Below are 25,407 nucleotides of genomic sequence, written 5' to 3' on the forward strand. Positions count from 1 at the left end.
TACTTACTTGCTCCTCATTGGATTTGTTCCTTTGTTATGGAGCTTAAACTGTGTTATAACAATTTATATGACTGTGCTATAAAAAAGCTCTCTTATTCTGTACCCTCTCTTCTAATTACATACATTTTTAATGCAGGTTCATTCATCTTTTTACTGCCAGCTTCTTCATTTTGCCTAGCATATGAGTGCTATGGTGTTTGTTGAATTGAATGAATAGGTCATATCATTATTCACTGTGAATAGATAGGTCAGTTCTCTTTTGTGCATTATTGCTAATACCATTGATGGTATTACTTTGATTTTGATATGTGTAAGGACAGTGTAGTGTTTACAAATATCATTTGTGTATGTAATTTCATGTCTTTTCGTTTGAATATTCCTCTCTCATTTTCCATAAATAGTTTCACTGTCTATAGAAAGGGTATCGATGTTTATTTTTTGCATTTTTTGTCTTGCTAGTGCTATATTACAAATTTTTTTCTTCTGCCATTTCTGCCATAGGACTTTATAAAAAGACTTTCTTACTTTCACTTAAACTTTTATTTCCCACGTTACTTTAAGGTATACATTTTACTCTTTCCCCCCATCATTAATACATTACCATTTGACTCTGTCATTAGGCTGTCAATCTGTAAAATGCTTGAGAAAGAAAGAGAGACCTTATTTAAATAGGCCTGATACTTTGCTAAAGAGGTTGGCGCACTGTCTACAATTCTATTCTTGTCAAGAATAGGCTTTTGAAATTTCAAGGAGAAGAAATGGAATTTAGAAGAGCTACTAAACCATGAAAGACCTAGGAAGGATAAAATAAGTAAAATGAAGGAGAAAACAGTAAAATCCAAAGACATTGCCAAATGGACAAAATTCACTACAAAATTCTAGAGAAATTCCCTGCCTTATAGTGAAACAACTCAATGTGCAACAAAGAATGCCCCGAATGGCCAGACCTAGCACCAAGGCATGAAACTCTCTTCAAGCCTTGAACATCTTAAGGGAAATTGTAGCAGTTAATTGTTACTGGTCAGAAAACGAAGCGTTTTTAAATTGAATTTCTAGGTTAAGGTGGTAGAGGTCCGGGTGTTGGGGCCAGATGAGAAAAGAACAAGGAAACGTTTAGTAACCATTCTCCAAAAAATGTTACGCAAATAGTGGTAACAGGTAGTTCCTTCATTTCCAGTAAAGTTTAGAGGAGACAAATTTAATCATGTAGCAAAGTTAAGTGTCAAACATGAAAGGGAGTTGAAGGGTAAAACGTGAAAGGGTAATGAAGCAGGAGAGATTTATGTTAGAATTCAGACAGACTTCCTGGGTTCTGAAATCCTCTAGTATGTTACTAAGCAGAGCAGGATTCGCCCCACAAACAAGGCTGGAGAGTTTTCCAAGATTCCAAGTCATTAGGCAGGGTTTCCAGGGACAGCACTGCCACAGACCGCATTGTTCTGTGGGATATTCTGACCTGATTCGCGAAGAAAGCCTATGGAATCGTATGGACTTCACACTTTATATAAAAAGGTGGGTGGCAACCAAGCAGGGGAATACATCCGTTCCTTCTGAACATGGGGCTCACACCAGCCTGTTTGCCTCATAATTGCATGCATGCTACAGCAAATAAGAAACTGCAGTTAGCTTCCTCTGCCGAACGTAAGAAGAATTTAAATTTTTGCTTAAAACGGAATGGTTTTCAATGCAAAGGCATTGATAAGGTTAAAGTTTCATACTGAAAATATCCTATATAGACAGCAATCGGCGTAGGGGTGGAGAAAGTACACTCTTTAAACTGCTTCCGTGGAAAATTTCAATCAACTGCTAGCTTTTGCTTCACAAAACTTTGACATATGTCCCTTGACCTTTACCAACTACCCTTTCACGTTTGACACTTAACGTTTGCTACATGATTAAAATTCAGCGTTAATTAATTTCAACACTATCAGTTAAGTTATATTTAGCTAAGAACACTCACTTTTGTCTTTCGTGAGTAGCACTGCAGTGTTATTACAAAGAGGTAGTCAGGAGGGCAACAGAGATACGAGGAGAGAAGAATGATTCAGTGTGCAGATAATTGTTTTGAGTGAAATTTAGCTCGGTATTTTTGTTCCTGTCCTCAGTAGAACTGAGATTTAGCACCTCCCGTTGGCATTTAGCCCCCACCCCCACATAGGAGGAAGCTGTGCTGGGCGGGTGCTGAGAACGAGCCACACCAGAATTAAATTATAGCACAATTCTAACACTGGCGAGAATTTTATCTGGCCAGCTCTTGAGTACAAACCTGGTGATCCCAAAAGAAAGAATCTCTGTGTGATGTGTTATCATCCTCAATGAGGGAGGTTGACATCGTTGTCTAAAGAGCATCACCCAAAAAGTGGTAACCATTTCCAAAGGAACCAGGCGCAGCCAGAATATTTAGCCATAGCAAAACTGTATTTCTACACTTAAAAAGTCACCCATGAAGTTGTCTTATTGATGATTTATTTTATGATGTGACCAAAAACTCACTAGAAATGAATAAAACCCAAGAAATTTAAGCTCTTTCTCTGAGCTTAGCAAAGTGAGAAAACATTTTATTAGTTTCTTTATTCCATGCTCTTTTACTCTGCGAACAGATTATGGTAAGAAGGTAGATAGGCAAATCTTACTTTTACCTGAAGCTCAAAATGCTGTAGAACCATTATAACAGCCACTCTTTGGGATGCTGGCATGAAATTGTGGTCTGTAAGATTACTGTGCCACTGAAATACTTCTGTCCTTTAGATGCACGTACAGGACAGGAAGAGAGAGGCTCTCTGATTGGTAGATAGTGCAGGTGAAACACAATTTATAGGTAAGATATCCATAAATGTCTTACTGAGGTTCCAGTAATAGATGTTGGATTCTTTGAGACGGTATAACCAGGTAGCCTCCAATTGTTTTTTTTTGTTGTTGTTGTTTTAAAAAAAGAAAAAAAAAGTAGCATTTCTATTTGTGTATCACGGAACATTATGCCTCTAATAATTCAACACTTATGTTCCAGAATTTGGTTCCATGCCCTCAGCTCATCCACCACTTATAGTTGGAGGGCACTGCAGATTTTGTCTTTTTGCCTACCCCCGGGAAACATTCCAGCCTTCATTTGCCAGGGATTTAAGTTGCTTCATTTCAGCAGTCAAGTGATTCAGCATCAAGTATATTTCTCTTGTCAGGCACTGGCAGAATGTCCCTGCACTAGTAACTGGCCTTAGATCTTAATCCCAAGCCAAGGCTACCTTATGTTCTTGATGGGACACTAGATACCTATCTCGGTCCCATTGTTGTGCGATTAGGAGGATTAGAGAGAGATTCTGGGGTATATAAAGGAGGGTATTTTTTATTATTGAATGTGTTTAGATTTAGTAGATTTAGTGTTTAAAGATTGGGTTTAGAATAAAGATAGCATTTGATTTTTACATATATTTTATAAAAGGGGGTGGGTTAGTTTGAAGTAAGTTTATAGTGTGTGAAAGTAGGGATATAGAGGCAGGATAAAGATAGTTAATTAAATTAAAATAGGTTTATAATTTAGGATTGTATATGATTGTTGTTAAGTAATTTAGATGTTTATTATTTAGGTTTTGTTTTAAAGAGTTTTGTATTGGTTTATTTTATAATTTTTATTATGGTGTTTAGATAGTTGTAGTTTTAGGTTTGTTTAGGTTTTTTATGATTTTATTGTATTTTTTAGGTAAAATAGAATATTTGAAGTTATTATAGAGAATAAAAATTTATAAAAATATACTTATTGTTGTCTTTGAAATAAATTAATTTAATATGGAAAAAATTATTTTATTTTATTATTATTTTTTAAATTTCCTGCCTCACCATTGCATGAGAACCTAATCAGCCCTCTGGGATGAAGTCTCTGGCTTTTTTACTTCAGTATCCTGGAATCCTGTTTCTGAACTCTAGTCTTTTGCTTAAGGTCTTGACCACCATTGAAAACGTTCCTGGTTCAGCTTCCCTGTGCACGCCTCTGACCTGGGTCTCCTCTGGATTTGCTGTCTGCTGCTCATTTGCTTGTCACAGCAGCCCTGAATCTTTCCACCTCCAGCAGTCACCGAGCCTTCTGGATACTCTGATTTATTCTTCAAATGGACTGACTCCCCATACCTTCTGCTGCACAGTTTTCCAGGAGCATGTGTACCACCCCAGTGTGCTGCTCTGTTCGAGGTCCTATTTCTTGTCCTTGGCCGAGTCCTGCCATAAGGTTATGCAGGAAAGGGCTGAGCTTTAATATTAGGGGAGCATCCATAGATGAAAGAGAGGAAATCATCTGCTATATTTAGGGGCAAATAAAAATTTTAAGAGTGGGAAGGTCTTATTGAAATGTTTTCTAGTCCATGAATCCTCTAGTCTTTTTTGGCTTCATTTGGTGTATTATAAGATGAAACATTATTTTTATGTCAAGTATTTACTTTCAAATTAAAATTTTAAACATCTCTGTGTTTTGCCATATCTTTCTTTGATGTTGACTGAATAGATGACTGTCCATGCCTTGTAATTGAAGATGGTTTTATTTTGTAAGTTATTTTTCTCTCTGTTTTTGCCTTTTCAGGTATTACACAACAGCCTTATTATGGAGATGGAGCATCCAACTGTGGGGAAGATTTCCGTCCCAGGTCTGAAAAGTTTTGGTATTTTCTCTAACACCTTTCTTTATTAATTGTCCCATATGCTGTTTACTACAGGTAGCTTATGAGCTCCCAAACAACTTTCCAAGACATTATACAAATTTATAACTTTGGGTAAAAGGGGAATCCTAGGACTGCACTCACAGAAATGTATGATGAGACTACGGCATTGTGTCTTAGTTCTAAGGAGTGTCAGATTGCCACAATGACAAAAAAATGCTTGCATTTCTTAATTTCATTTTGTGTAATCACATGCTCACGAAAATGCATCATGTAATTATCAACAGGTTGATAGTAATAGGTATGGCCAATAACAAGAAATAGAGTGTGGTTCATATGAGAATTGGAAAAAAAGCCAGGCAAGATATAATTGGAGTCCAAGGAAGGCTACTGACTGCCCAGGCTCGGCCTTTTTCTTTCATAACTGTGGTTTAAGGTATGGATCTTGGCTTTACAGATCAAGAAACTAAATGTTTTCAGTACACCCAGAATAGATTGAATTTTTGTAAGTTGACTCATACTAAACCAACTCATCAGAGACCGCTGCCTAAGCCGAAATGCCAGCTTCTTCACTTGCAGAGGGAGCTCTCATTTCAGCAGCCAGTAGCCTCATGCCGACTCTCAAAGCATCCTCTTAGGTGGTGCATTTAAACAATAGTGAGAGCTTGTGACCAATACATTTCCCTCCCACAGCCTTCATTTCTCTGATAATCGTAATATTACCTTTATCAGATATTGTGTTTCTCTATTCCAGGCATTGCTAGAAAAATCCACATTCCAACAATGGAGTTCCACATTATTTGTTCATTGTGTCCATATTTTCTAGGCTATCTACAAACCAAGCACTTATTTTTTTTTTCTTTTCTTCTGACGGAGGTCAATTAAATTAGCTAGGATATACTTTTTGTTATTGTTTTTTCCTAAAATCATTTCCTGGTCATCTTACTTGAAATTTAGGTATTTGCCAAACTCCTCCGTCACCTCAGTCGGGTGCATAGAGTATTTACTTCTATAGGTATCTGGTCTTATTTATTGAAGGACTATTCTTGTTAATTTTATCCTAAATAGAATCTAATTCTAAGATTTGGGATCAGCTTTATAATAATCTCCCACAACCTACCAGATAGTGACCACTCGCACATGAAAAGAGTAAGAAGAGGGAAGTATGATGAATAAGAAAGTTGAAGAGAAAATTCTAATGTTCAAGAACATAAGGAACATTATGCATGGTTTAAGGAAGGTAACTAAGAGAGCAGGTATAAGCAAATGAAAGACTGAGATCACGTTCTAGGGAAATGTTATATGATATAGAAAAGTGGTAGAAAAAAATGTTGACAAAAGCTAAGAAGTTCATTAGTTCATGCACTCATCTATATTATTGCATATATACTATGTGCCAGGTACTGCTTTGGGTCCTAAAAATACAAAAATAAACCAGACAACTTCAGCCCAGTCCACCTGGAGCTGATACTTAATAGGAAGTTGAATAATATAACAACCAACAAATGTTTCCATAACTGTAAGTCATAAGTGCAAAGAAAGAAAGAAGAATGTGCTGTCATAGAGAATGATAGGGGTCAGGTGGGGCCTTCTGTAGTTTAGGTGATTGAAGAAAGTCTCTGAGAGGCCGACTTGTAACATGACACTGAAGGCAAAAAGAATAGAGGACAAGCATTTCCAGCAGAGGGAACAGCATGGGAGAAAACCCCAAGGTGATGAAGAGTGGGGCGTGTTCTAAGCCAGGATGAAAGGTGGGGAAGTGGGGCAGGAAATGAGACTGGAGCAATAGGGAGAGCCTGGGGGCCCCGTTAAAGTTGGGTTTTCTCTCATTTTAAGTAGGGGAATAAAATGACACAATTTACAGCTTAAAGCAGAGTGTCAGGTTAGGAAGTGATACAGGAGTTTAGGTGATAGTGTCTTAAATTAGGGTCATGGGAATAGAAATAAAGAGAAGGGAGTGGTCAAAATAAAAACGTAATCATAGGGCTTTGAGTATTAGAAGACTTTAGAAAACATCTGGTCTAGTAGTTTTTGATATTTAAATAGTAAAACTGATTTTCCACATGAAGAATTCATAGCTAACACAGATGGAAGCAGAGTTATGCTGATTGATAGGTTAGTACTCCTATTGTTTAGCTTTCCTCCTCTGCCCACCATGCTGTGGTCTTCCATACATCTCTCCTTGGAAGTCTGCGACCTGAAGAACCAGTGATCACTTAACCCCACAAGTTTACAGATGAGGTCATACAGGGGTTGGTATCCCCAACACATTAGAGAAAGGGTAAGCATTTGAAAGTCAATATGATTGTCAGCATGATAATGAGGAAAAAAGTAAGTCAGTGGCCAACCTAGAATGAACTCATTGGAGGTAACACTCTTTCAATCAGGCATGAATTTGCTGACTTTCATTGTAAATAAATGAAAGCTAAATCTCAGGAGGAAGGAAATATTCTTTACAGATTACTAGAAGGGAAGAATATTTCTTTTGCCCACTTTAATTTATAAATGTATCAGGTAGCCATTGTAACAAGAATGCTGTGTAAGAAATAACTTCAAGCTCTTAATGGGTTTCAAACATAAGCATTTGTTTATCCCATGCATGTGGATTAACTTGGAAGTTTCATATAGCTTGGACTCAGCTGGGTAGCTTTGCTTCTAGTTCCAGGTCTGGCCAGGTTTAGCTTCTGCCGGTGCTTGGAGTCATTTCCAATCTATGTGTCTCTCCTGCTCTTCTGATTGTCACGGCTGCAGAACACTGGGGCAAGCAGAAACTACAGTGCTACATAAGATGTTGGTATACAGCTGGCAAATGCTTCTGCCTGCATCTCATTAGTCCAAGCAAGTTTTATTTTTTTAATTAATTTGTTTTGAGACAGTCTCACTCTGTCACCCAGGCTGGAGTGAAGTGGCACAATATCAGCTCACTGCAACCTCCACCTACCAGGTTCTAGCGATTCCGCTGCCTCAGCCTCCGGAGTAGCTGGGATTACAGGGATGTACCACCACGCCAAGCTAATTTCTGTATTTTTAGTAGAGACAGGATTTCACCATGTTGGTCAGGCTGGTCTCAAACTCCTGACCTCAGGTGATCCACCTGCCTCAGCCTCCCAAAGTGCTGGGATTACAGATGTCAGGCACTGTGCCCGGCCAAAACAAGTTTTAGGCTGTATCCTAAAGGGTGGGGAAATACATGTGACTCTTTCTGAGAGAAATTTCAGTGTTATATGGTGAGGAGCATGGGCACAGGGAGAAGTAAATAATTGGAGTAAAAAATTCACTTGACTACAATAGAGTTCTCAGATCCACAGCAATTTCTTTCTCCTTTTTTTGTTTTAACCTCCCTTTGGAAAATTCTATTTTTGTTTAATGTTTATAGGGCTTAGTCATCTTTTTGGTATGTCTATCCTGTTATCTTGTATTCTTTCTATAGAATTATCAATACAGGAATTCCCAGATTTGAGATGAAATGCATGAGTCTAGTTTATGTTTGGAATTAGAATCTGAGTGTCTTTTGAGTGCAGCACATATGAATTCCTCATGAGAGGGGAATGACAATTCTGCTTATAGATGTCAGATAAAAAGAGGCTATTGTATCTCGTAATTCATTGTATCCCAATAAGAGGCCACACAGACAGGACAAGAGTTATTAAATGCAAAGGGAATTTATCAGTAATTAAATTTACAGTTTGTCTGTGGATTCCACCTGTCCTTGATTTTATTTACCTATGATAGTTCTGCCTTTCTTTGTTGGGGATGTCCCCATTGGAGAACTCATAAATGCTATAGACATAACTCAGATTTCCTCAGAATGTCTCCATGTGATATGTCTGCCAAAACAAGAAACACAGGCTACAGTTAGAGGTGACTTTGCTACACTGTTTTCTGGTTAACTAGTGGAGACACATTTTGAATTTGTTAAACATAGTTCTATAGATTTACACATACATATCCACATCTTCACGTTTACAGTAACAATCCTTATTAGGATTGTTATTAGCATTATTAGCATTACCATCTTATTACCATTCTAAATTATTCTAGTTATTTATATTTCCTGCCTTATTAATGAACTTCTTGCAACCAGTACTGAATTTTCTGTATGTCGCACTAATTTACCTGAAGCACTTTCTATCTTAGTCATTACCAGAAACTTGTCGCTTAAAAACAGCAGTAAATCATGTGATATTTATAGAGCCGCCTTTAGAGTTGTATAAATCCACATAACATTCCTTCAGATGAGAGTTTATTGATTAATATGTTAAAGGCACTGGTCAGCCCAGGTTTAATATACTTTGGACAAGGATGGGAAATTATTTACCTCTTAAAAATCCCTCTTGGCTACTTGAAGAAAATAATTATTTCAGCCATTTAGTACATTGTTTCAATCTTTGTAATCATTCCCATTATTAAAATACAATAAGTAGTATCATCTAAACGATTTCCTTTATTATATCTATTGCAAACACTCCCTTTCGTATAATTCTCTATCATCTTCAAACTCTAATAAAGAATTAGGAAAGAAATGTAATTTGTGTTTTCAGATGATCTAGTTAAAGCATGCAAACTAGTTAAGCCCATGAATTATCTCTAAGTGTGAGTTTTAGTTATGCTAATGCTATTGTTCTTTATTTAGTATATTATTCATTCAAGTACGCTCTCATCTAAGCTTTAAAGCCTATTATACAGTTAAAAGTGAAGAGAGACAAAGAAAAATGAACTATCAATGGGCGTATAAGTGAGAACAGGTATCATGTGTCTCTTTGCCAGCCTCCAACATTCTGGTGTTCTAAGAGCCCTCAGTGAGGGAAGTGGTTGTTAGTTTGAGGTCACCATTAGCTTAGTGATAGAAGTGTCAGCATGGTAGGCACAATGTACTAATTTGCTCCTAATTAATATAACCTATATTGGGTGATAAAACCTCAAACGTTACCTCCCCTTTCCCCCACAACTAACCTAACTAAACTTACTGTGTCCGGTACACTACGTAAGCTCTGGGGAGAAAGCTGGATAGGAGCAGTCCCTCATGGAGCTTATGCTTTGCCAGGGGAAACAGGCGTGAACAATGAACATGGAAAAGTAGGTTGAATGTTTCCTTGGAGAATCAAGGGCAACAGCTCAAGGCTCTGGGTGCCCATACCAGGGAGACCTCACCTAGTGTGTGGGCTGAGGAAAGGTTTCTCTGAAAAGTGAAATGTATGCTTCACCTTCAGTGTGTAACCAAGTACAAAAACAGTATCAATGTTGAATCTGTGAGTGGTTTTCCATTTACTGTGATGTGCTACTGTAAATATACCTCTTTAATTACTTCAGGTCTCTTTGATGACCTATTTACATTTGTATACATTATTGTACATAGAATAAAATGTTTTCATGTTCTTATGAGAAAATTTGAACAAATAGCTTTTTAATAGACGTAATGATCCTATGATGCATCAACGATGCCAAGGATTCTTCAATTAAATTATATAATGTAAAAAAAATGCAAACAGATACATGAACAATGTGAGTGCATGGCACCCTGGAGGAGCAGAGAAAGCACTCCGGTGGAGAAATAGGGAGGGGGCAGGCTCACAGGGACCCTGAAGAGGGAGCCAGAGGCCAGATGAATAAGTTCTAAAATAGAGCTAATAATCACATTCAATACGCATCCAAAAAATTCAAAGGTATCTATGCCGGGGTCCCTGAGATTCCTACTGTCTGAGGAATGAAGGTAGGATTTGGAAGTGGAGCTTGGATAGAAACCACTGGTTTAGCAGATGTTCTCATGGATTGATTTTAGGGGTAATTTCTATCTCTGTTGAAGACTTTTGTAAAACTTACAGTGTCCTAAATTTTACACTGTGAAATTGATAGAAATTTCTATTTGTTAATTACAGAAATTAAAAAAGCACATTCAAGTTTACACCACAGCATTTCTACAACAGGAGATGGGCCATTACATAAATTTCACCTTATTTGTGACTTTAGTGGGAAGATCTTGCATAAGTTATCACATTCCAAAGGTTGGCCAATTTCCTGTAAGCCATTCACCATTCGCATCTTCTTGCAATCACACCAGCCTTTGGCCTTTGAGCCAGAGTGGAGCATGCTGTCCTTGCATGTACTGTGGAGGTGCCAAGTTAGCATTGGTGCTGAGCACCAAACTTCAAAGGATGTCATTGGAATAGAGTTTGATGTGTAGCTCTGCAGTTTCTCACCATAACCTTTTTCAGATACTTCCTGTGAATGTGCATTGCAGTCATTTGATTCTAGTTGCACTTCTGGGAAGTGTGTCAGTGGTGAGTGTGTCTGAGCTGTGAAGGGGAAGCAGTCTTCTATACATGCAAAAGGATTCAAAATTGAGTTACTTCTGCCTGCTGATCCCCTGATCTGTGTTTTTCAGAAAGCAGCTCCAAGTTCTTCAATATATTTTCTCCATAGTATTTTAATACTCACATTTGGAACTTGCAGCAATTTTTAACTAGTGGGTGTTGGATTCAGAGACAGTAGTCACCACCATGCATGAGTGTAGTTTCAATCAAATTGTTAGAATATTGATATTTGGATTTTAAGGTGAATTTTTATAAAGTTGAATGTACTCCTCTGTTGTATGATTGGACACATTGTATTTCTGAATGTTTTGCAAGATGTTTTGTAAATAATTATCTAAAACACTTCTCTGGGTTTGAGACAGTATACCTTCATAAGCTCCTGGAGGGCAAAAATGTCATGATTTGAAGTCTAACCAGCACCCTCTATGCCAACTAGGAACTTAAGAACATTTTCTGGATGATGATTACAATGAAAAACTACTAATCCAAAACATGGTTTATGATCCATTTATTCAGTAGGCATTTTTTATTAATGGACTGGCTACCCGCAGATGCTCTCTGATAACAGTTTATTTTACTTATTTAGTTAGTTTTCAGTTTGAAGCCCATACATTAAATGGAGTAACTGCCTTGTATTTTCCATGCATTACAACTCTGCCTTTTCTATGCTACACAAGACTTTGCCTTCCCCTGTTACTTTTAGCTTTTTTTCTTCCCTTTAGGTAGAAAATTAGATCATGTTTCTGAAATCACATGTCCTCAAAGTGCAGTTAAATTTCTATAATGGATAACAGCAATGGGGAAAGCTGTCACAAATCTCACTGGGGAAAAAGAAAAATTAAGAGGAACCAAAGTTTCATCATATATCTCTCCATAAAGTTTAAGTATGTTGGTGCTCACAAGGAATTCTGTGTAAAACCAATGTGAGAATGAAAGGTGAGATAAGTTATTTCTTCCAGGTAGAAAGGCCCTTCAGATGACAACAGGAAAAGTGTGTAAAGTTTTCATGTTGTGCGTAGTGCATAATCTATCTTCTAGAAAGAGCATACTCCTTTAGGGACCAGGTTAAGCTGCAAAAAGAGGAAAGAGATGAAAGGAAGTTTCTATAGTCTGTCAACAAAATGAGAGAAAGCTGGCAGGAAAGTGAATTTTCAAATAGACTAGCTAGGGTACTTCCCAAAGTCCTCAATTATTTTTTACCATTATTAAATCCTTAACCCATGGCAGGATACTGAGAGTGAAATCAATCAGTGTATTCTCAGGTGACTTGCCATTGAGTGCCTGGAGTCTTCTCTGGAAGTCCCTATAACAATAAGGTGGGATAGTAGACATTGTTACTGTTCTGTGAGAAATGAATGGCACAGTAATTTTCCTTCCTAGGAGAGCAGGGAGGAAACAAAGGAGGCGTGAATTACGTCCCCAGGTATGTCTTTCCATCAGGCACCAGAGAAGCTCTGAGAGCCAAGTTACTGTCGCTGATACAACTCAGGGATCTCCATCAACTATGCTTATCTGTGGCATGAGGAAGAAATATTTTGTGAGACCTGGGCTTTCATGCTCTGGGAATTCTTGTTTCTGTTAGTTGGGACTTGGAAAGCTGCCAAGAACTCAGTTGTTCCTTTGCAACATATCCTCATCAACCTAGACCCTAGTGGGTTGGTTTCCTGATAAGTGAATATGTCTAACAGACAAGAAACTCTTATTGCAAATCAACCCTAAGTTATCAATGAATTCCTGGGGTGTAGAGTAAGTTTTCACTACTAGGAAGTGATAGTTATGCTCAAGAATTTTCCTGGGGGAATATTTAATTGGACTTATACATTCTTTGGTATTTTTTCCAGTATTTCTATGCAGAATGAGCCTTGAGATTAGAGGTATGTTTTAAATAATCCAAGTGGACCATTGAATGTTAACCTGAATATAGAAATCAAAAGAAAAATAAAAAGCCACAGGAAGAGTGAAAGGCTAAATGATGGTATACCATTTTTGTTATTGTGTCAGAAGATGTATCAGAAATTTTCATCGGTTCTTGATTGCGTTCCTGGTGTATTAGCTGCAGCAAACCTTCACTGAGTACACAAAGAAGTCTTTCTGGATCAACTTTAAGTACTGACTTTATGATAAGCCTTTAGGGAATAAATTAAATTAATCAAATTTAATTAGACATGTAATCTGATTAGAGAAGTAAAACCAAATACCTTACGATCGCTAAATACAAAAGTTTTAAAATGATCTTCCAGTTTGGACTTCAGTGTCATGGCGTTAACTTGAAGAATCAAGAAGTGCCATTATCTTTGCCTCCAAGTGTCTTCAGCTAGGAGTGAGTTGCTTGGCTTTATTGCTCAGTTTATTCCTGGTTGGACAGGGAGTCATTTTATTCCTTTCTCAAAGAGGAGTGGCTTTGTTTTCCTTCAGCATTACCAAGAAGGGACTCCTTGGTGCATGAAGAGCTAAATGGGGCTGAATTTCATGGATTTTTTTTTTTTTTTTTAAATATCAGTCTTTAAGATGTCAAGAAGTATTCTGATTAAGAAGACTTAGATAAAATATTTATCTGACTAAGCCAGATGGAGCAAGCCATCTTTTTATGTAAAAGGATCGTAGTTTAATTTTGACTAAGCACATAATGTTATGTTAATATTAATAAGATGTTGGTGGAGATAAAGAAATTGTAGTAAAGGGGTTAAAGAAGAACCTCCAGATACCTTACTATAATCAATAGGAAATGTATCATATCTCATTTTTCATATCATCCCCAAACCTTCAGGATTTGGGGTACTGAGCTAGGTCTGTGGACCTTATTGCTTCTCTCTTCAGCTAGACCGAATCTTATTTGTCCTGTATGTATCAGCTTTTATGAAACCATATCTTCTTGGCATATCTTTATCTGGGTATGGCATTAACAGTCAGCGTGTCTCTGAGTTCTTCCTTTGAGTAAGATGTTCTAACACCACATAGGAAGGGGGACCTGAGGGACCTTGAAATGCTTCCCTAATTTGCCCTTTATCTGAACATTGTATAAGTCAGAATGGGTTGTGTGCCTATTGGAGTGGGTTGCCAAATAGTCTAACCTACTTACAACCCTTATGTCTGTTTGAAATGTTCCTAAGAGCTCTAAATCCCAGGTTATTTCAAGAAGCCATAAGCTTTTCAAGCAGTTAAGCAAAAACCAAATTTTAATCAAATTAAAAATGAAAAAAGTTAATAACAGGACATTTTGGGCATTTGAGGCGGGGATATGGTCAAATAAAAGTACCAAGAAGATGCTGCAGCCACAAAAAGCCAGAGAAGCACTAACTACCCTCCGCAGGATTAAAGAATATCTGCAACAAAGACTAATTCTGCTTTCTCTTTGTTGCTGGGCCTTCAAGTTCATGTGTGACCTTAAATAACTGACTTCAGCTTCTAGTGCCCTGTTTTCTTGTTCTAATGGGATTAGTCTTTTCATCCTTTTAATTTACCAGAAAAATGCAATTCACTATGCTGCACATAACTATATTTTGTGAATAGGTTTTAATGGCATAATTGCTGTGGAGCATTCAAATTTGAGAGGAGGGAATGTAAGTAAATAAACATCTGCTTAATACTTATCTATATATGGTATATATACGAATACTTTTTATATACCATTTGTTTCTTCGCCAGGACAATTCAGTAAGCCATATTACTATGTCCACTTTACAGATAAGAAAATAGAGATTTGTTGAATGTTGCTACAGCAACCAATGTTAGTGTTGCAATTCAAACCCAGCTCTGGGTGTATCTTTAATCTATCCTCTTTTCTCTATTTACTATTATCTCCTAAAATTGAGCCAAAAAAGGAAGTTGAACCAACTATTGCAGTTTTTTTTTTAACCTATCTTACATCAGTCTCTAATTTAAAGGCTGCTGGATATATTTTAAATTTGAAGCTCAGTTGACATTTATTTAAATAATATTTACATTTTAAGAATTAAAAGTTAGATTCAGCCTATCTATTTTAGGATTACCTATCTCTTTTGGGATTACCTATTTTGGGATTACATGGATTTTTGTGGTTGTTGTTTTTGTTTTTTACAAAGCCTGTAATTGTGTTTCTATTAAAAAAAAAAAAAGCAGCAGCCATCGGAAAATGTATTGTTAGGCTATTTTGATATTCTCAAGAGCATATAAGTGTAAATGCACCAAAACATGTGGACTACATTTCCCCCTAGTTGTACTGTTTTCACACATTAACAGAGATGCTGTTTGGAAGGGGAATAAAGGAGACATGTTTGGGATACATATGCAGATTTCAATAATCAAAAGAGCCAAGATATTAAGCTGCCTCCTGGAATCACCCAGAATTTTTGTCTTTCCAGTCATCTCTGTGGCCATGGTGCTGTGTGGGCAAATTTCCTCTTGCTGACCTGGGGCTGGTATTATTTCAAAGTTAGAGCCCGATTCCTTAGAGCAGCATTAATGAAACTGCAAACAATGTTGTGTTGGTATAATAGAGTTAAGATGATTTTTCTTCCCCAAGCATGTGGTTGATACTATAGCCAGAAAAGTTTAAAAATAAATTAGTGACAAATACTGTGTGATTCCATATAAGGTTCCTAGAGTAGTCAAGGTCATAGACACAGAAAATAGAATAGTGGTTGTCAGGGGCTAGAGGGAGAGGGGTATGGCAAGTTAGTGTTTACAGAATACAGAGTTTCACTTTGGGAAGATGACAAAGTTCTGGAGATGGATGGCATAACAGTTGCACAACAATGTGAATGTACTTAGAGCCGCTAAATTGTACACTTAAAAATGGTCAAAATGGTAAATTTCATGCTATATACATTTTCAGCTACAATAAAAATATGATTCATAAAAATATTAATTAACTTCTTTGATGTTTTCATGTGTACATGTAGGATGTATGTGTGGTGTGCATACAAAATAGGCTAGAATGGAGAGCATGTAGGCTTAGTCACCGAGACCTGAGCTCAAAGCCTGGTTTTGCAATTTATGCTTGGAGATCATTGACAGCCTGTCTCACGTATTTCAGTGGAAGCTTCCTTATCTGTGACAGGAAGACCAAATACTCACTGCAACTTATAATAATTAAATAATAATAAATCTCCAGTGCTCATCACATAGAAGGATTAAGTGGGAACACAGCATAGATAATTAGTAAACTCGTACCTTCATCTACAGTAACAAGTAGTCTTGGGGAAAAATAAAACTAGCTACATGATTAATTTTTCAACCATTAAACCTTGAAACAATCACTCATGTTTCTCTAAGAAATACACTAAAACAAATCATTCTTTTGTTTAACAAATGTTTATCTAGTGTTTACTCTGTGCCAAGTCCTGGCTGTCAAGAAGCACTGTGTAATGGGACATATGACAGTGACCAATCAAATAAGACACAGTGAGGACTAGGAGATCCTGGGACTGTAACTGCCAGATGTGTGCAAGGCCAAACTGGCCCTTTTGTCTGTTTTCCAAGTAGGAGCTCTTGGATAAATATTTTGTGTATAAAGTCAGTGGAGACCATGCAGTGTGAAAGCCTCCTCCAAAACCATCATTCTCAGACAGTTCATGCAGGTGAAAATAATGCAGCGGTCATAGCTAACACTGTAACAGCTTGTTTAGGAGAAATTAGAGAGGGACCCATGATAGAGCACAGCATTTCCTAAATGTTCCCTGCCTGAAGGACCCTAGTTTTCTAAAATAGTCATAGTTGTGCTACCACAAAATGACCCCTTTGTCAAATAACTTTGGGAAACCTGCATTAAGCAAAGGTCAGTGAATTTTCTTTACTTTGACATTTCTCGGAAGCATTGATAGTCTAAAATGTGTTTGCCTCTCTAAGAGGGAGATATTGAAGACCATCTTTCCCAAAGTTCTTTGGTAGCAGAGCCCTTTTTCCCCCAGAGCGCTTATTAAGATCCTGTGGAAAAGTGATTTTTGGGTCACCCCACTAGGAACATGTGTCCCTTGGAGCCACATGAGACAAGTTGTAATGGTCATTTAATGGAGAAATTGGCTGGATTATGCTAACAAAGGGAGAGGAAACCAAATAAGAAAACCGACCATCCTCCGAGGGTCAGGATTTTCTTTTGTTTTTTAGCTCAAGGGTCCAATGTTCCTAAGGAGTGTCAAAGTGGGTTCTTTCTGCTATGAGAGCTGAATATCCATGAACACTGCCCAGGAGAGGGTTGGCTGGGAGCACGCCCCGGGGAGCCTGTGTGGTAAGAGACCTCCAGAGGGGGGCAGTGATTTCACTCCTAGTGGGCTCAGCCCCCACCAGAGAGCTTCATTTGACAAGGAAAGGCATTAATAATGGAAATGGATTGAAGGTAACACTGGCGTGCAGATCAGGAATAGCTCACACGGTGATGCTCTTGCACTAGAAGCAGAAACTATCCTGGGATCTAAAGAAATCACTTAAGAAGAAAACATTTGCTCTTCATTGAGCCTCAGTAAAGCTGCATGAGGAGAATTCTGCACAATTGTTCGTACTCTAGCTTAGAAAATGGAGTTGATTAAGTGGAAGGAAACTTTAAAAATGTGACAAAGATGATGAGGTGATTAAGGGGTAGGTTTTAAGTAGCAAGATGTGGGGAATTGAAGATGTATGACTAGTAGCGGTGACAGTGAGGTTTATGATAGCTGCCTATAAATACCCAATTAATTGCCTAATGTGGCAAATGAGAAGAAACAGGCTTTTACCACCAAAAGGGAAACTTGAAGTGTATTAGGGAAACAGTATTTAACAGTAGGGGTGATTTGGCTGCCATGATATGGAGAAATCAGTTGTGTTATTTAGATAAAGACTCAGAAAGGTACTTTTCTTCCTGATAAAATCCTGATGTCAACAGATTGTTTTTCTTTAAAAAGGATGCATATGTTTTCCTATTTCTTAGGAGCAGAGATTGAAAAATAGAGAAAACTATTTAATTTGCTATAATTCAGGTTGCCTCAAGCCTCCAAACATGTATTCCCTCAAGCTGAATTATAGTAATACCTTTGATGGTAAGAAGCATAAAACAACTCTTTTTTTTTTTTTTTTTTTTTTTTTTTTTGAGACGGAGTCTCACTCTGTTGCCCAGGCTAGAGTGCATTGCAGTGGCGTGATCTCAACTCACTGCAACTTCTCCCTCACAGGTTCAAGTGATTCTTCCACCTCAGCCTCCTGAGTAGCTGAGATTACAGGTGCCCACCATCATGCCCAGCTAATTTTTGTATATATTTTTTTTTTTTTTGGTAGAGATGGGGTTTCACCATGTTGGCCAGGCTGGTCTTGAACTCCTGAACTCAGGTGATCCTCCCACCTCTGCCTCCTAAAGTGCTGGGATTACAGGCATGAGCCACCCCTCCCGGCCAGCATAAAACAATTTTATGCATTGTATTATACTGTATGTGGAGCTACACCTGATAGTGTAAGCCACAATAAGGCTAGTTGTAGGGCACACCTGATAACACTCACTAACACTTAGTGAGCCTGAATATGAATTATGTGCTTTATACAGGAGTATGTAATCAGCACATAGACTCTCTGGGTGTGGCATTAGAATCCCCATTTCACAGGTGAGCAAACTGAGCTTCAGATAAATAGCCTGAGGAAGGTTACATAAGTAGAAAGTCACAGAGGTAGAATTTGCATTCACTTCTGAGTTACTCAGAAATCCATGCCCTTTTATTGCGATGCTCTACTGCCTCCTGAAGGCATTTTTTGCTTATCACTTTTATAAACTTTAGGCTTAGTTTATATGAAGCACTCCTGAGAGTGAAATGGTTTGCTCCTGTTTGAGAGTGGGTGGTCACCAAGGGTGTTACTCACGCTTGACACAGATAATCCTGTGGCATGACTTCAGCAAACAGCTTGCCCAAGGTTGCACAGAGAATGAGATAGGCCAGGCTAGAAGGAAGGGCAGTTGGCTGCAGCTCACCGGGCATTCATATGGTATATGGAGGAGCACTGGCAGATCTCAGAAACAGCATCCAGATTTGATTATAAGTTCTCTTTGTGGTCTTTGAAGCTTTGTGTTACTTCTTCCCTTCACTCGTAGAGTTCGGATCTATTTTCACATAAACAGAAATGATTCCTCCTTTCTGAGCACTTCATTGTTGGTGGCATTGTGGAATGTCCCAGGAAGGGGGGAATGGGGCCAATTAGAAAGGAGAAATTCTTCTTCTTCTCGCATGTTTATATGAAAATGCCAAAGCCACCAGCTGTTGCAACAGCAGGCCTAGGGTAAAGTCCTTCTCCAACTGTCCTGCAGCATATATACCGCAGAGGGAGGTCTTTTCAATAGGCTCAGTTCGAAAGTGGAAAAGAAAAGCACCCTCCACCAAAAAAAAGTGTGGTCCTGTGTTCACGAGTTGTACAGCAAACTTTGTAAATAAGCACTTAAGTATACTTTTTATTTCTGCAAGAAGTTCCCAAATATGAGCATAGAAATGACAACTCAAATTCCAACCATTCCCTATTAAATGCCTTACCTCAGCTCACCACTGAGGAGTTTGTTCCTTGAGTAGAGAGAATGTAGATTGAAAAAAATTAATTTCACATTTCTATTTATGGGACATTTGAGACAAACAGCCCATCAGTGTTACTGTTACCTCATTCGCCTTTTTTAGCCATCAGGACTGACTGCTTATGTCTTTTACATTCATGGGACACATTTCAAATATGAGGAATTCAGTTCCATAGCAGGACTTTAGCAGAGATGATATATATCATCTTATTTGGCTATCTTTATAAGGCTTTCTTCTTTTCTTCAAAAAATAAAAATAAAATAAAATAAATGGTATATTAGTACTGATGGAAAAAACAGACCTGACAGGAAGGTTTAAAAAAAGTGACTTAAACAATTAAACTGGAATCAATTCAAGAGAGTAGGGTGGAGTAGAGTCTGAAACCAAACAATATAATCCCAAAGATTATGTTTGTTAAATGAAGCTTAATTGGGGCTGTTTTACTGCATTGAACTAGCTAAGGTGTTTTCCCTGTCAACCTTCCTGATAGAGGTAGTTCCAATCCTATTTCATCCGTCTGCTCCCTTGTGTACAAGGTGAGCTGTCAATTTGTTGGAGAGGAGTAAGATCACAGCTGGGACTTACACACAGTTCTTCAAAGCATGCCACAGGTTGGGGCTGCAGTGTTCTTTCTGTGGTGTGGAGGCTCCTCTTTCTCTAGTGTTCCAATCCTAGAGGTTCTTTGTGCTTATGGTATCTCAAGTTATAATCAGAATGATATAGTGGGGTTTCATAATCTCCTTTGCCAGCTTATAGCAATAGAGTCCCTACATTCTCAGAATGTGTAAGTGACAGCTTATTTCGTATTTAGCATTTTAGATTCAGTGAGATTTAACAACAGTTTTTATTAGTTAATTTCTCTTCATTTTTAATGAATTACAGATAATTTTCTTTCTGATCCTTTTTTTCTAAATCTTTAGTTGTGAAATTTTCCCATAAGACAAATACAAACAGCTGTCATGTAAATATATTTGGTCTTAAATCACATTGGAACTGTGGACTCTCCAAACCAGAGGTTCTCATTCCAGTTGAAATACCAAGATATTTTCTATGGAAATGGATTCTCTTCATTTCAAAAAACTAAACTATATAAACCAAAAAAATGGTTTGAAAATGCTTATTCATACTCCTTCCTGGAATCTAAAGAGCCTGATACAAATGCTTTCAGGGACATGCCATTAAATAAAAAACAAAAACAAAACAAACAAACAAAATCCCAAAACCATGTTTTTCTCCTGAAATAAAAAATAACCAACTATTATAAAGTCATCTATTTGACTTTAACGATTTGGGTATTCATGGAGCTGAAAGAAAAATTAGCTGCTTAGAGTAAGAGGTTTCTAAACCAATAGAAATTGCCAATTATGTTCTTCTTTATCTTTTAAGTTTCCTTTGCCCTTATGTAAAGGGTTTAGGAGGTAATAATAAAGAAGACTGAGAGAAGGCCCATACAGGGGGAAGAAACTGGAATTCATGAGTTAAAAAACAGTAGAGGAGATACTCATATTTGAGCAGTTTCTGAAGTAGTCTAAATCTTTCACCCAGTCAACCAGGGCGCCTTCTCTCGGATGCAGGGAAACCCTCTGACCACATGGCTGCTTCCTGTTCTTTTCTTGAATATCAAGCATCACCCGCTAAGTTTTCAGCCATGTATTTTCTTTGGACTACTCTTTTTTACCTTTATGAAATGCTTCACATATATGAAAGGAAATGTCAACATTCCACCTTTTGTGTGAGGTGGGAAAAGGCAAAAGTTTATTTCGGTGCTCTCCTATTTAAATACAGCGGAACTCTGTTGTAATATAATTTTTTATTCTTGAATTCCAATATAATGTAGCTGAAACCATGAAACCCTCACAAGTGTAGAAAAAGTGATATATATAATCTACATATAAATCCTGTTGTCAGTCCTGGTATAACTAAATTCAACCTTTAATCTTTATTTATTTATTTATTTATTTAGAGACAGGGTCTCATACTGTTGTCCAAGCTGGAGTGCAGTGGCGTGATCTCTGCTCACTGGAACCTCTGCCTCCCGGGTTCAAGCAATTATCCTGCCTCAGCCTCCCGAGTAGCTGGGATTACAGGCACATGCCACCACACCCAGCTAATTTTGTATTTTTAGTAGAGACGAGGTACACCATGTTGACCATGCTGGTCGCGAACTCCTGACCTCAGGTGATCCACCTGCCTCAGCCTCCCAAAGTGCTGGGAAAATCTTTATTTAATAGATGGATATTCCTGTTGTTTTTTTCTTTGTTCCTGCAAATCTAAATTCCTGCAAATCCTGTCAATTTAGTTTTTTTCCTAATAGAAATTGTAAACTTCAATATGTTACTAAGAATTAAGCTTTGAAGCAAATATTCTTTTCCTGCCATACTCTTTTAGGGTATGTATAGAGAACTGCTGGAGTATTTGAAAATTAACCAGTTGCCAGTTTTAGATTTTAGCAAATAACACATATTTTTTGTATAAGCAATCCAATCCTATCCTCCTGGCCTGTATATGCAATTTGAGGTGGATATGTGTTCATGTGACATATTTTGAAATTCCAAGTCAAATAATTTAAGTGTTATACAAATGTAAGTTACTGGCATTATTATTGTGTTTCTGACATTTAATTTGCACCATGGGGAATTTAACAATATTGGATGAAGGTGATAGCTTGGATATAGTAGTATAGGCATGAAAACTGGTGCCCACACTTAAGGAGGCCTTACATTGATGATGATGACTACGTAACAGCAATATCTCTACATTTAACATAAGAAATGTTTAGATTTGTACTGTCTGGATTATTTATTTATTACATGCTTTTGAAAATGTTCCAGTAACTTAAAGACTTTTAAATCTATCTTTTGCAAAGAAAGAGAAAAGTCTACTTAAACCACAAAACTAAAAACAAGTTGCCTTATAGGAATTGACCCCCTGCATTGAAGAAAAACAAAAACAAAAACAAAAAAAAATAGGTGATGTCTTCACAGAATTTTTCTCAAAAGGGTGTAATATTAATTCCTATAACTTAAAAAAGCCATCCATATAAAGTTTTGTACCCAAAATATATGCCCATGGAATATAAATCATGTGATATAAAAGAAAACTATATGGTATTCCTAAGCCTTAACTTTCCCAAACCTGTCTGAATGGGGCATTTTTCAAAATGCTATTGGTCCAAAGGGTCTCTCATGGGACCCAGATCTGATATGAAACCATGGAGGAGAGTGTCAGTGTTAGTTGCCCAGGTAGGATGGAGCAGCTCATGGATGTGAGAACTTGGAATTGGGCAGGCCGAGTGGTGTGGGTCAGAGTGGCGGCAGAGGATGGCCTACCTGCGGGCAATGGAAAGAATGCTGACCCATCAGATGGGGCACGGTAACTGGTAAATATGGTGTCAGAAGATTTAGCAAGAGATGAAAAGGTGCCCTGAGAGGCAGTGGACAAAACACACAGAGATCGTAGGTTCAAGAAACATCACAGAATCCTAGCAAATAGGTAAGACAGAGACTTCAGGTAAATCCTTCTGGATAGCAAGGCCTGAGCCACAGGGCCAGTATTCAAAAGCAGAATTCAATTCCTGACATTTAAGAAAGAAAAAGCCAAGAACAAGATGGAATCATTGATTTTCCCATATGCTGGAAGGACGCAGTTACCAGAATGGTTTTAAGGGTGGAACTAAGACCAAGGGAAGAAGGGAGACTTTTCAAAACTTGAACAAAAGGTAGGAATTCATTTCAGGACACATTTGAGCACCACGACTGCATCTGAAGACATAGTGAGGACTGGCCATGGGTCATCTGAGCTTGGACCAAGAGCGTCCCATACTCCCTCAGGGTCCCAGGCTCTGTAGAAATTGGGGAGGAGAATTAAAGGGCAGAAAACCAAGCGGAATATTATCCAGATAAGATTTTCAGCTCAGTCTTGGACTCCTTCTTCTCCATTCAGCAGGTAAGATTCCACAGTCAGGGGCCTCACACTGCTTCACTACCTATTTCTTAGAACTCTGCACAGCTTTAGTGGAAGAGGCAGTGGCTGCTCAAGGAGAGTTCACAGCAGCAATCTGCAGGAAGCTTCGGCTGCTTCCTGTGTCCCTGGAAAAGTTCTCAGGAGTTTCCCAGAGTCCTCAGTGGCACCATGGACTCTTGTTTTCCGAAGGATATTAAGAATGATGTTTCATCTCGCCTAGGCCAGTTTGTGGGAGGCACCTTTTGACCAGGAGGCAAGGTCACCCAGGAATCTGTTCAGTATGTTTAATGCCAACAAGCCCTAAATGTTTTAAATAGCACTGAGACCCACTCTATCTTTCTATGACCATTTCTACGTAGAAGTATGTTCAACATGAACAGTACCAAACGTTGCTTCATAAAAGAATACTTGCTATGGAGAACAGGCTGGATGCTTAAAAACTGGGTCCTATAGGCAGTTCATTTTCTTTCAAATAATGTCATGTTTGCCATATTGCAACCCAAATGTCTTCGTATTATGGTTGATACTGTTGGTGTCACATTTATGAAACACTTAATTTGTTTATGCCATTACTTTTTCTTGCAAATACCTAATCAGACCTCCAAACATCAGCACCTTGTATTGGAAGGTAGGTGCCCACTGAAGTTTGATGGGGAGGCACATGTGAGTGCCACATTGTTCTTTAGGGAGAGTGCAGCTTGCAGGGCGAGGCAGCTTGAAATCGTGTCCTGTGATGAGTGTGCCTGTTAGGAGAAGTCTTGACTACAGTGGTTAATGTAGAGTGATATTCCTTGAGAGGGCAGAACTAGGACTAATAATTAGATGTTAGAGGGAAAGGATTTGAGCTCAAGGCATAGACAAGTTTTCTTACGTGGGGAGCAGTAAAGAAAAACAAGGGGGAGAGTACTGACCTTCCTGGCAAGGTAGCAAACATAGCAGTAATAGTAGAGTTAAAAGAAGAGAGTGAATGAGCACTTAGCAGGAATTTTATATTTACGTGTAGAGTATAGAATTAACTTAAGTGGCTTTTAACGTCAGTGACTGAGTTAGAAGCAAAAGTCGAATTTCTCATTTCCTTATCTGGGATTTTTACCCAATTCCTTGAATTGGTGGCTGAACAATGCCCTCTAAATATGTCATGTCTTAATCCCTGGAACTTGTGAATGCTATCATATATGACAAAAGGGACTTTGCATATGTGATTAATTCAAGGATGTTGACTTAATTATCCAGGAAGGCCTCATGTAATCACCATCCTTTTATAAGCGGGACCCAGAAGTAGTCAGAATCAGAGGAGAATACAATGCAATGATGGAAGCAGAGAGAGGAGTGATAAGCTTTGAAGATGGAGGAAGGGGCCACAAGCCAATAAATGCAGGCCATCACTAGAAACTGAAAAAGGCAAGGAAATGGATTGTCCCCTAGAGCTTCCAAAAGGACTGTAGTTCTGCCAGTGCTTTAGCTTTAGCCCAATGAAAAGCATTTCAAACTTCTGACCTTCAGAGCTCCACAGAAACAAATGCATGTTGTTTTAAGCCACCAACTTTGTGATGATTTGTTACAATGGCAACAGGAAATGAATACACCTGCCTTTCTCTCAACTCTATCTTAAATTTTATTTGAGCCCTAAACAAGGTGGCCAAGGCCCCAAATATACACACCAACGCAGGAAGCATAGCTGTCTGACTTCCTCCCTTCAACACTTAGTTGTTGATTCTTGGATTGAGCCTGTATATTAAGTCACTCATTTCTTATAACATTATTTCTCCTTTATTTAAATATGCATTTTGACTTTTATGTGTTTCTAATTAAATCTTATTTTATTTGCATGACCTGCAGCTTGCTACTTTTCCATCTACCTCCTCCCTGAACCCCTGTCATACTGAACTTGTTAAGTTTCTTGAAAACACCATGCAGTTTTGTCTCTGTTATTTTGCATACATTGTTTCCTCTGTGGTGACTGGCTTTTATATTATGTTTTGCCTAGATAACTTCTAT

The 25,407-nt window shown here is 38.0% G+C and overlaps 1 protein-coding gene across 4 annotated transcripts in view; it reads left to right on the forward strand.

Moving 5' to 3' along the window:
* Positions 1 to 25,407, forward strand: part of LOC105497746 (succinyl-CoA:glutarate-CoA transferase) — a 749,568-nt gene that overhangs the window by 631,315 nt on the left and 92,846 nt on the right. For 3 of the 4 annotated variants that reach the window (XM_011769072.2, XM_011769071.2, XM_071095073.1), the window contains exon 13: positions 4,565 to 4,628. In XM_011769072.2, coding sequence (XP_011767374.2) covers positions 4,565 to 4,628 — 64 coding nt within the window. Of the gene's footprint in view, positions 1 to 2,748; positions 2,819 to 3,931; positions 4,314 to 4,564; positions 4,629 to 25,407 lie in introns of those variants that run through there. The other variant, XM_071095077.1, reaches the window with a different exon arrangement.

Source organism: Macaca nemestrina, chromosome 4 (assembly GCF_043159975.1).
Source record: "Macaca nemestrina isolate mMacNem1 chromosome 4, mMacNem.hap1, whole genome shotgun sequence".
NCBI lineage: Eukaryota > Metazoa > Chordata > Mammalia > Primates > Cercopithecidae > Macaca > Macaca nemestrina.